This window comes from Phaenicophaeus curvirostris, chromosome 13, assembly GCF_032191515.1.
Source record: "Phaenicophaeus curvirostris isolate KB17595 chromosome 13, BPBGC_Pcur_1.0, whole genome shotgun sequence".
Taxonomy (NCBI): Eukaryota; Metazoa; Chordata; class Aves; order Cuculiformes; family Cuculidae; genus Phaenicophaeus; species Phaenicophaeus curvirostris.
Genome location: NC_091404.1, coordinates 11900211 through 11912132, shown reverse-complemented (window position 1 = coordinate 11912132; position 11922 = coordinate 11900211). Strand labels below are relative to the sequence as shown.

The 11922-nt window shown below is 50.2% G+C and overlaps 1 protein-coding gene across 1 annotated transcript; it reads left to right on the top strand.

Annotated features, from left to right (window-relative positions):
* The first annotated feature begins 2660 nt into the window (after positions 1 to 2660).
* Positions 2661 to 10918, top strand: CNGA2 (cyclic nucleotide gated channel subunit alpha 2). The gene is made up of 7 exons (XM_069867503.1): positions 2661 to 2900; positions 3877 to 4030; positions 4231 to 4341; positions 4837 to 5007; positions 7303 to 7410; positions 7828 to 7934; positions 8611 to 10918. The coding sequence occupies exons 2-7, from the start codon at positions 3921 to 3923 to the stop codon at positions 10053 to 10055; spliced, it is 2052 nt and encodes a 683-aa protein (XP_069723604.1). The 5' UTR covers positions 2661 to 2900; positions 3877 to 3920; the 3' UTR covers positions 10056 to 10918.
* The last annotated feature ends 1004 nt before the right edge of the window (positions 10919 to 11922 follow it).

Here is an 11922-nt window from a genome sequence, read left to right as displayed (position 1 = left end):
TGCCTGTTTGGGCAGCAGGAGATATTTGTTAGGTTGCCAGTGCCAGAGGGCAGGATAACTCCCAGGTCTGCTGCCAAGCTGGAACTTCAGCAATGGTGCAAGAACACAGGTAAGGGGAATTCTTGGCCCAGGTGCTCTTCAGCTTTAAACAAGCCCAGTTCAACGGCTTTGTGGTTTATTTCCTTCTGTGGAGTTTAGTATCACTTGGGGCTGAAATGACTTTGAGATGCTATTGGTGGTTCATCCAGCACATCTGCTGGAGTTGTGCTTGCAGACTCTGGGAGCAGGTTTAACATGGCTTGGCTTAACATGACCTCTCTGTTCCACCTGTAAGTAATTGTAGCTGGATCTGCAGGTCACTCAGATGTCCCAAGAGCTTATTTACAGACAAGGATGCTTGAGTGTTTTCTGTCTGCAACTACATTAAGCATCCGTGACTGTAAATCTGGCAGCTGGACATTGACTAATAAATAACTGTCCCACGAGTAATTGCAGGTCTGAACCTGTGGCTGACAGCCGAGCTGAGGAGAGTTCTGAGATTTATTGCCTACAAGAGCCAGGATGGTGTGGTGGACTCAGTGTGCCGTGGCAGGATGTGTAAGGGATGGAGCACTGGTGCTGAGGTGGTTCCTGTGGATTGTGGCTCAGGAATGTGATCAGGGTTTTCAGGGGATGTTACAAAGGGCATCAGTATAAAGGGGCTGCTGCTATGTGACTCATGCCAGGAAAGCAGGTAAATTGTTTGGCTGCTTTATTTTCTCTGAGGGGTGCAAATGTGTTTTGGAGGAAATTTGCAAGGTTTTTTTTAATCTGTGCATTAGGATGAGGAGGACTGACTCTTTTTGGGAGGGAAGGTGCAGAGGACGGGCACGCCCACCACCTTCAAAGTGTGGACTGAAGGTATTTGGAAGAGAGATGATCAAACTGTATGTGTTCTCAAAGGATAATTATTGGCAGGTTGCAGGGGGTACAATATGGCTTTTACAGAAGGCATAAATGCTGGTGTAAATCTGGAAACACTGACCTATAAAATGCATATTTTAATAAACTTGATGTGTGCTGGATGTGTTTCTTCTACCAACCACAGAGTCCGACTTTGGTATTTCAGTGGATGGGAACAGGTAAGGTTTTTTTTTCCTGACTCTGACCTGATGTCACAGCCACACATGCTTATTTAATCAGGAGCTGGATTTCTGACCACAACCTGTTTGATCTGCTGGTGTAAAACATGCACGTCATCCACCCTGGCTGGGGAGGATCTGAAGGAGGAGAATTTCTGGTTAATGCCATCCCTGTTGGCATGTGATGCATTTGTTTATTTCCTTTCTCTTTTCCTTGCCTCCTCCTACTGGATCTTCTTTGTCCCAGGGCAGCGTGTATAGCTGGGCTGGGTGTCCCCTGGGGTTGCTGCCACAATAATGTGTGGAAAATAAAAGTCTTGTGCAATATATTGCTGGAGGGAACTGTGAGGGAGAGGCTCCTGGAGTTCCCGTGTTGGGTTTGAAGGCAGTTGCAGCCAGGAAGCAAAAGGAGAGGTGGAAGGGAGACACGCTGCTATGGGTGCTCCTGTTCTGTGAACCTGGTCTGTACCTGGGTGTGGAGACAAGAGTATGTTCACACGTCCCTCACTGCCAGCAGCCCTGGCCAAGGCTGCAAAAGTCCCTCCTTTCTTCTTCTGGGTTCCCTGCTGTCCGTGTTTTCAGTGTTATCAGAGCAAGTGGAATTTAAGTTTTGAAGGTAAAAAAAAAAAAAAAGTAAACCTTTGTAAATGAAAGCACTCCTGTCCTGGTGCTGGTGCTTTCAGATCAGCCTCGCACAGGGCAGAGACAGATCCACCCTCAGCCACTTCAAGTGTCTGGATGCTAGAGGTAAGGTGTAAAAATTAGCCTCTTCCTTATTGCTTTAAGGATGCAAATTTTTTTTTGTTTTGCCAGCTGCTTATTAGAATGGCTTTGTGACCAAAATGCAAGGGCAGAAAATTGTGAAAGATGTATGTAATGATATTTTCAAGCTCTGCAGCTCTCTTTGCTGGGAATCCAGAGCAGCGCATTTGGCTTCCTGCACCCTGAGCATAAGAACAGGTAACTGGATGGGAGGGTGATAAAACATGACTACTTTTGCAGATTTTCCATCACAGCAGTAGCTGTGGCAGAGCCTGTGAAGCAGGGAAATAGTCACCAGCTTTGTTTTTGTGCAGGGCAGGAGGCTGAGAGCAGAGCAGAAGCAGGCAGCTCGGGAGGCAATCCTGGTGCATCCTCTTGTGCTCGGGGTGTGAGCCCAGCTGGGGATTTGTTGGTTGTGCCTGTCCTGGGGTGGACAGTGACTATTCCCTGAGATTTGCTGGGGACTCAGGTTCTCCTGGACCGACAGCTGCTTGGGATGGCTGCCATCTCTAGCTGGGCTCTACCATGGGAGATGTCTAGGGTCCCTCCAGCCACCAAGGAGGTGGCAGGGAGAGAAGGGGACACACGGATATGGAAATGGAGCATCCCTGAGCAGCACATTTCCCTCCTCCACTTTCATCCCCCAGACACAGAGGCAGCTGCTGTGAACTTCTCTGAAGTGCACCTTGCTGCTGAGGTTGCTCAGGGGATGGGCGTGCTGTAGGGATGAGACACACGCATGTGCATCCTCCCCACGTACCGCAGAGGCCTCTCTGCCACTGCCAGGTGCTGCCTGACCACCTCACCCGCTCCTCAACTTGGGCAGGGGAGAAGGGCAGGAGTGCAGGCAGTTTCGCTTGTGTTGGCTTTACTTTGCAGCTCAACAGGCATATTAAAAGCCCGAGTACTCCAACCTCAGTCCAGGAGGCTCCTGGGGAACGGATGCTCCCCAGCTATCCCTGCTAGCCCAAGTTAGGAAACAGCCAAGCATTGAAGGCTTCGGGGGACACCAGGCTCGTAAGTGGACAGCAGCGGTTTCTCGTCAGCAGCTCTGCTGCCCCAAGGAGGTGACTGACTGAGTATGTGTGACTGTCCCAGTGCGTGCAGCGTGGATGTAGTCTTTGTGTGCATTGCTAGAGGTGTGCAAGGCGTTGCTTTTCCCCAAACAGAACCTTGGCTGTGGGCTGTACTGTGTGAGAGCACAAGCATGTCATCTCGAGGAACCTGCCTCATCCCTGTGTTGTGGGTATGGGGGGGGGTGTACTGTGCCCTGGGGGGACCAGGCAGGGTGCCAGCGTGGGAATACGCAGTCTAGGTAGGGCTGGGCAATGCCTAGATGCCTTTGTGCCTGTGTATGTGCAAGTCTGTATTTCTATGAGGTGTTTGCACGGTGTGGTCTATATGAGGATGCAGTGGGTCCAGTCCCACGCTCAGCCTCAATGCCTTCACCTCCGGGTTGGTGCTGAGGTGCGAAGGACTGTGTTTGGCCACTGTATGTGCAGGGAACACGGGGCAGAACCAGGATCCTGGACAGGCAGGTTCAGCCTGATCTCTCTTTAGGGGCCCCATCAGTTTGGGTTGGGTTGTACCTTTCCTGGGGAACCTTTCCTTTCTTTCCTGCAGTTGCTTTAGTTTTCACAGCCATGGGCTACTCTCTGAGTGCGTGATGGGCTGCAGATGCTGAGGACAGTGAAGGCTGCCTGTGATACTGGGGAAGCTGTTCTCCCACTGATGGCTGAGGAGCCTGAATAATGATGAGAGCATCTTTCATGGGCCATAGGCAGTTGTAGTTGGGGAAGTTGCCTTGGGGAAGGCAAAATATTCTGCAGGACTCTTACTGCACCATCAGCAATGGCAGGTGGTGGAAAACATGAGGTGGGCACATCTGTGGGGTGTGACCCTCAGTCTTTTCATGCTGTGCTGTGTGTCTGTGTTCAAACCATGTGATGTGTCCTGCCTGGCTCTCGTCGTGGCTGTTTTCTGCTCTTCGTAGGCCTTCGGGTCAGTGTGTGTGCCTGTGGTCTCACATGGAGGACGATGGACAAGAGTAATGACCTGCACAGCTCCCCAGCCAACCACCACCCCTGCCCCACTGCGCAAGCCCGAGTGGAGGATGAGGTGGAGGGGACAGGGCTCAGCACCAGGAGGTCAGGCTGATCCCTACCTTGGTTGAGGGAGGCAGTGGTGGGGCTGAGGAGGGGAGGGATGGTTCGATGTGTCTGCTGAGACCTGGCGGGCGCAGGGCTGCGATGCCAAAACTCAGCTGCCTGCTTCCTCCAGCTCGTGACTGTGGGCACGCGCCGTGGTGACACAGTGTGGCTGTAACCCCCCTATTTCCCCACTGCAGGACCTGTTCAGCCCAGGATGACACCTCTCCAGAGCTGCAGAGAGGGGCTCCTCTGGATGGTGGGGAGCAGCCAGCTGCCTCCACTTTCCAAGGCAGGCAAACCTTGGCCAGGTACTTGTGTGTGCTGCCGGGCTGGGGTGAGCCAAGCTTTTTGTGCCTGGGTTTGACACTGGGGACTTGCATAGGATCAGGATCCCCAGCTGCTGTGTGGTATTCAAGATCAGAGTTTGTGAATGCTGCTCTGTGCCCCCGTGCCCATGGGGAGGGCTGAGGGACATGATGTTCCCTGCACCTCTGGGGCCCTGGGAGGGCTCAGGGGCTCCTTTCTCTCGCAGGCAGCCTCACTCTGCACCACACCTTCCTCATGTTCCTGTGGGATTGGAAGCAGAACTGGGGAAAGAGCCGTGGGACTGCCAGGATGGGCTCTCTTGCTTGTATGTTCTTGGTCCCACACCATCAATGTTGGGAGGGGGAGTAGGAAACATTTGGGCTTGAGAGAGAGCCGTGAGTTTATTTCTCAGATGTAGCTCCCCTGCTTGCTCTCAAGATTTTACTTTCTTCTTGCTTCACAGACACCTCCTGACTCTGCCTTTCTCCCCTGTCCAGGATAGTCCGTCTGGTAATGGTGCTGAGGGACTGGGCCAGCAAGAGCTTGCACGAGGAGCAGCAAAGGCCAGACCCCTTCCTTGAACGCTTCCAGGGTCTTGAGCTCCATGCAGTGGCTGCAGGCACCGGCAACTATGTGGAAGATGAGGAGACTGAGGAGGAAAATAAAAAGTAGGGTCCCTTCCCTGTGGCCCCAGCCAGGGGCTTCCAAAAGTGATGGCTAATGAAGGAGGATGGTGGTGGGAAAGGGGCAGTTAGGATGCAGTGGTGGGAAGGGTCTCCCCTGTCCTCTCCAGGCCCTGTCCCACCAGCCAGCCTGGCTTTTCTGGGCTGTTGTGGAGGCACACAGAACCTGGTAGTCTATCCCTGTGGAAAAGACCTGGTCCACCAGGGGTGGATTCTCTCCACTGGTCCATACCCTGACAGGAAATTGCATGGCTAGAAGACCTCCTTATTTTAAGAGCAGTTCAGCACTAGGATTGGCATTTGGAGCCAGCCCTGGGTCTGTAAAGGGATGCACCTTCAACTCATGTGTCTGAGGAGGTGGGGACAAGCCAAGGGATGGGGCATCTCCACTCAGGAGACCACAGCAAGCACAAACACATGGGATTTGCCCATCTCATTCATCATTTGCAGGATGAAGGGAGATGAAGGGAGGTTGTTTGCTGCCCATGCTCCTCCCACCAAGAGCAGACACTGTGACAGCAGCTTTTTGAAAAGGTTCTTTCAAATCCAGCCCTTTCATCTCCCTGGCTCATACTCCCAGTGAAAAAGCAATAACCTGGCTTTTCTTCGGCTGGCTAATTAAAGGGCAAATCTCATGGACTACTCTGGACCCTACCATCATCCACAGTAATTAAAACACCAGCAAATGACTGTTTTCTGTAGAAGAAAAATATCTGAGCCTTGTATCTGGGTCTTTACTAGCCATGGAAAAAAGTGTTCTGCCCTGCAAGGTTAAGGGGAGCTTGTTAATTATCGGAAGGAACTGAAGTGTGCTGTGAAAGAGCTGCTTGGTGCCAGTGAGCTCTTGGGGAGATGGTGGTAACTTCTGCTGTTTTCTAGGTCCTCATTTCCACAGGTAACTCCGAAAGTGAGCTGCTGTTCAGAGCTGTAAGAGCATTCATGGTTAAAGCCTTGGGTGCAAAGCTTTTGGGAGGAAGCAGATGATTGTTCCCTTTTCCTGGGTTAAGCCAGAGCTTTGGTTCTTCAGCCCTGGCTCTGCTGTCAGTGTAATGCCAGTGATTCTTGTCACCTGCTGTGCATAGCACTGGTGATTTAAAGCTGAAATTACCCACATAATTAACACCGCTGTTGAGGTTATTAGTGCTTGTAGGTGTTACAGCAGTTGCTGGGTGGCTGCAGGTGAGTCACTGCTTCTCATGTCTCAGTGCTGTATGCTCCAGGGAGGAAAGAGTCCCTTTCTCAAAACATATTTAAGTCACACTTCTGAGCAAAAGATAAGCACTTTTAATGGGGAGGTGGAAGCACCTGCTTGTCTGGGGCTGTGCCCCAAGTGAATGTGAAGAACTGCTACTGGCTTTGTGCTGAGTGCCAGTCCCCATGCCCTGGGCACTGCAGGTGCTTCTGCCTGTGCCGCTGGGGAAGGAGACTTCAAGGCAGAGTTTTTGCTTTTGAAGCTGTCAGAAGTGGTGGGGTGGGCACAGGGAATCTGTTGGCAAGTGGGTTGTTTTCTTTCCTATCACTGGAGGGAGTTTTGCATGTTCAAAAGCTGGAAGGGATGGAAGTAAGGAGAGGGAGAAGTTTTGCCCTACCAGGCTGCAGCACCTAAGCCTATCAGCTCTGTCACAGAGTTTCTCTTCCTCTGCTTCTCTACTGAGATCTGGCGGCTGGAACACGTGCATCTTATCTCAGAGTCCCATGATGAGCAGGATCAAACACTTGGGAGCAGTTCAAAGGCTGGACCCAGGGCTGAGCAGGCTGCAGGCAGGCAGCTGTGAGCAGCATGGTGATGGCAGCCTTGCAAAGCCAGCAGCTACCCAGGTTGCTGCTCTGGGGCTTGGGCATTCCCTCCTGGTGCTCCCACTGATCTGCAGAACGCTTTCTTTCCTGTTCTAATTAATCTTCTCTGAAGATCTGTCTGGCACCGCTCCCTTCCTCATCTGGAAGAGGCAATGTCACATAACAAAAAGCTTCCATATATCTGCTTCTGACTCTGCCGCTGGGTTGTTGTGTGCACACAGGCCACATGGTTTGTGTTACTGTCCAACAGCTTCCTCTGAGCCCGGTTTTGGATAAAAAGGAGCTTCAAAAGTGCTAGACATTTTTTTCTCAGCACTGCTGGCGTTGGGTTTAGCTTACAGACTGGTGTTCAAGCTGCAGCTATATTTGAGCCAGTCTAGTGCAAGGGGGGAAGGATGTGGCTCAGATGGTTCTTCCAACCCTATTTTCCATGTTTAGCCCTTCATTCATATATTGCCAGCTCTGGCTTCTCTCTGCTTCCAGGAAGAAATGGCACATCTTTGTGGTGGACCCTGCAGGGGACTGGTATTACCGCTGGCTGGCTGTCGTTGCAGTTCCTGTCTTCTATAACTGGTGTTTGCTCGTAGCCAGGTGAGCTGGGAGGCTGTAGAGTTCCCGTCTCCTCTAATCCACCTCTTCACCTGGTTGTCCTGGCTCAGCCAGGATCAAACAACTGCTGCTGGTGGTGCTGGGGCTGGTGGGGTCTAAAGGTAAAGGGATCCCTGCTATCACTGTGAATTCTGTGGTGCAAAGGCAGACCATCTGTTCTCTGGCCCTGGCTGTGAAGGGCTGTGATTTTGGGGTAAAGCTGCAATTGCATTTGGGAAGTAGTTTCATGGGCAGATTTTTCAGAGAAGAGGGGGATCTTAATTTCTAGGAGAAGAGGGGCAAGTGTCCCAGCTTTTTTGCAGAGTTAGGAGCCTTGGAATCAGCTTCTTCAGCTGTAACAGTTGGAGATGGTGTGCAGATCTGTTGGTTTCAAACCCCTGTTTTATAACCTTTCTCCAGGGCTTGCTTCAGCGACCTGCAAAAGTCCTATGTTGTCCTCTGGCTGGTGTTAGACTACATCTCAGACACTATCTACATCGGAGACCTAGTGATTCGCCTGCACACAGGTGAGTAGGAGCTTGTGAGTGCTTTGCTTTAATCCCCTAAAAGTGGAGATGAGCTGCAAGGCCTAATCTACAGCTCTGTTGAAAGGAAGGTTTTGTCTACCTTGGCACTCACTGGTACTAAGCAGTCCCGAGAGAAAGATTCTAATTAAAAGATCTGAGAAACAGAGTAAGTTTCAGAATGAAAGATTAATCATTCCAGCTTTTAACTTCACCTTTGAATAATTGTACAAAATTACCTGCATTACTATTAGTATTTGGGCATAGTTGAAGGTCTGTATCTCTGATTTTGCATCAGTTCAGCTAATGAATTATCTACATGGAAAAATGGTAGAATTTAATGTTCTAGGAATGCAGCAGTTGGCTATACATTTCCTGTCAGAATGGTAATAAATCATGACCTGGAGGATGGAAACCTTTGTATCCCCATTTCTTTGTGGCACCAGAGTAAATCTCTAAGTGATATCTTTAGGTGGCTTTTGCTAGATGAATGGCTTGAGTGATAACAGAAGCTTGTAAACTGAGTAGATCAGGTGGAACTGGTAATATTTGCATGACCTTGTGTATATATGCACACATGTGCATAGCATACCATTAAACGTTTCTCAGAAGTGCTTACAAAACCTGCAGAATTGTTGAACATAAGCCAAGATAATTCTATCATTTGCTTCTCTGTTAGGTTTTTTGGAACAGGGTCTCCTGGTTAGGGACCCAAAGAAGTTACGGGATAACTACATCCACACCTTACAGTTCAAGATGGATGTTCTCTCCATTCTGCCCACCGACCTGGCATACTTTGCTGTGGGATTGCACTGCCCTGAATTGCGTTTCAACAGGCTGCTGCGCTTCTCCCGCATGTTTGAGTTCATTGATAGGACTGAGACCAGAACCAGCCACCCCAACCTCTTCCGCATCAGCAACTTAGTTCTTTACATCCTGGTCATTATCCATTGGAATGCGTGCATTTATTTTGCCATCTCCAAGGCCATAGGCTTTGGAGAGGACACCTGGGTCTATCCCAACATCACAGACCCTGAATATGGGTATCTGAGCCGGGAGTATATTTACTGTCTCTACTGGTCCACATTGACTCTGACTACCATTGGAGAGACTCCTCCCCCCGTGCGCGATGAAGAGTACATCTTTGTGATCTTTGATTTCCTTGTTGGTGTCCTCATCTTCGCCACCATTGTGGGGAATGTGGGATCCATGATATCCAACATGAATGCAACCAGGGCGGAATTCCAGGCAAAAACTGATGCCATCAAACACTACATGCAGTTCCGCAAGGTGAGCAAAGACATGGAAACCAAAGTCATCAAGTGGTTTGACTACCTGTGGACCAACAAGAAGACAGTAGATGAACGAGAAGTCCTCAAGAATCTCCCTGATAAGTTAAGGGCAGAGATTGCTATCAACGTTCACCTGGAGACACTGAAGAAGGTGAGGATTTTCCAGGACTGTGAGTCGGGTCTGCTGGTGGAGCTGGTGCTGAAGCTTCGCCTTCAGGTGTTCAGCCCAGGGGATTACGTCTGCCGGAAAGGAGACATTGGGAAAGAGATGTACATTATTAAGGAGGGGAGGCTGGCTGTGGTGGCAGATGATGGAACAACACAGTACGCTTTGCTCACTGCAGGAGGCTGCTTTGGTGAGATCAGCATTCTCAACATCAAAGGGAGCAAAATGGGCAACAGGCGCACAGCCAACATCCGTAGCTTGGGTTACTCTGATCTCTTCTGCCTATCAAAGGAAGATCTTATGGAAGCGGTTACAGAGTATCCTGATGCGAAAAAGGTCTTGGAAGACCGTGGCCGGGAGATCCTGATCAAGGAAGGGCTGCTGGATGAGTCAGCTGCAGAGGAAAGCACGGAAGGGATCAGCGTGGAGGAGAAGTTGGATAGGTTGTCCTTGAACCTGGACACATTGCAGACACACCTTGGCCGGCTCCTGACAGAGAACAATGATGCCCAGATGAAGCTCAAGCAGCGCATCACTCTTCTGGAGTCCCAGATGAGGCAGCAGGATCTGGAGGACTTCTTCTCTGATAGCTCAGACAGTACATCTGAGGATGAGGAGAAAGTTTTACCTGGTGGGATGCAGTGGCAGGGTGCAGAGGTCAGCTAGGTGATGTCTGGTGTTGTGCTGAGATGGTGTTGGCTAGTTCACAAGGCAGATCCTGTGGCTGCCTTGCCAGAGACTTCTCTCAGGTCCTTAGCATTGCTGCTGCTGCCACTGCCTTGATTGCAGCTCCTGAGATGGCTTCAAATCAGGTTTTTGTCCTAGCTCCTCCTTAGGCCTGCCCCTTTTCTCATTGCCTTGATTGGAGACTTTGGACTTGGAACACAAAAAGGGGGAGAATGGCCAATTCCACTGCTGATATGCCATGGTTTAGTGTTTGATAGGAATGGTTGGACTCGATGATCTGGTGGGTCTTTTCCAACCTGGTGATTCTCTGATTCTATATTTCCTTCTAGCTTCTACAAAAAGTCTGTGACCAACACACCTCCTTCCTCCTATTTGCCTTAATAGAAGGTGGGACATGAACCTTGCATGGAACATGCTGGCCTCCTACGTATGTTGGGGAGCTGCAGAGTCATGGTGGACGGAGCCTGCTGTGTGCTACCTACCCATCCACAAAGGGGTCAAGGAAGAGATGGGCCTTGGAAAATGCCACATTCCTTGCAGATAACAAAACCACCCCAAAAAACCAGACCAAACCACAAGCCAGATATTTACCAATACATTTTGGTTTCAGCCTTTAGGTAAATAGTCTCCACTGAGTGTCTGCAGACACCCGGTCTTCACCAAGAGAATCCTTACCTGCAAGATACCAAAACTCAAACAAAGGCAGCCCAATCTGTGCCTCTTAAGTCTGCAAACAGAGTCTTGTCTTGGGTCACTGTCACTACCTAGGCCACCTCCAGCACCCACACTGAGGTTGGATAGCTAGCTGGAAGGGTAGGCAGCTGCCATCCTCCTGCCTGCCTCTTTTTCCTTTTGCTGTATTTGGTTGTCAAATGACACCTGGCGTAGGTGGATTGGTACCCCAAACACTTCACGTTCCAGGGGGATGGTGTTCCCAAGCCCTCACACTGCAGACAGTGTGATTTGGGCTAGGACTGTCTGGGATGACAAGTACAATACAGAGGTAGAGCCTGCAGCTCATTGGCCTGACAGTCTCTGTGCTAAAGGGAGAAGGTAACTGTCTCTCTCCACTATCTAAGGATGGCCAGATGTGCCAGGAAGAGTTTGAGTGAAATGACATGTTTTTAAGGAACAAAGCAGTGGTGGGGCCCAACTGTGCCTGTATTTGCTTTGCAGTGGGTAGCTCAGAGAGAGCGCAGAACACATTTATTTTCTTAGGCAGGAGGCTTTCTTGTACTCAGTAGGAGTTTTGGGGCTTTGCAGCATTTGCCTTCTGGAGCAGAAATGAGTGGCAGAGCCATGGGGGACACGTGTGAGGGTGAAAATGTGGCACCATTGCATGTGCTAGCAAAGCTCTGGCAGGCTGTGCTGCAGCCCTGGGGGCTCTATGGTGCAAGCAGCTTGTTGATGAGGGGTGCAGAGCAGGAAAGACCACAAACCCCTGCAAGCAACAGCAACCTCTGCACAAGCAGTAATGCCACCCATGTCTAATGATACTGTGCAGGTGCTGTGACTGGAGGATGCAACCTCATTCCTTGCTTCTGGTGCTTAGCTTGCCCTGACCAACGTGCAAGCTTCTGGGACCTCCTGCTCCTGCCCACTGGGCCCACCAGGTGGGTTGGGTTCATTTCCAAAGCAGCAAATGTTTGGTGGACCAGGGAATTTTGGAGGAATTAATGCTCTGAGTCAAATTCAGCCAATAGTTTAGCTAAAATAATAGGATGTAACATGGGGAGGTATCAACCCAGAAAAGCTCATGGTGGAAAACTGAGGGTGTTTACTTTGTCTTTTGTTTTCCCCGCAATGTAAGACTGCCTTTTTCATTTTGTATGAGAGTTTTCCATTT

Excerpts from the sequence above, each read along its gene's own strand:
- CNGA2 (XM_069867503.1), top strand. The coding sequence starts at position 3,921 with ATGGACAAGAGTAATGACCTGCACAGCTCCCCAGCCAACCACCACCCC. Across the intron at positions 7,411-7,827 it reads TGGTGTTTGCTCGTAGCCAG|GGCTTGCTTCAGCGACCTGC; the intron begins GTGAGCTGGGAG and ends ACCTTTCTCCAG. Across the intron at positions 7,935-8,610 it reads AGTGATTCGCCTGCACACAG|GTTTTTTGGAACAGGGTCTC; the intron begins GTGAGTAGGAGC and ends CTTCTCTGTTAG.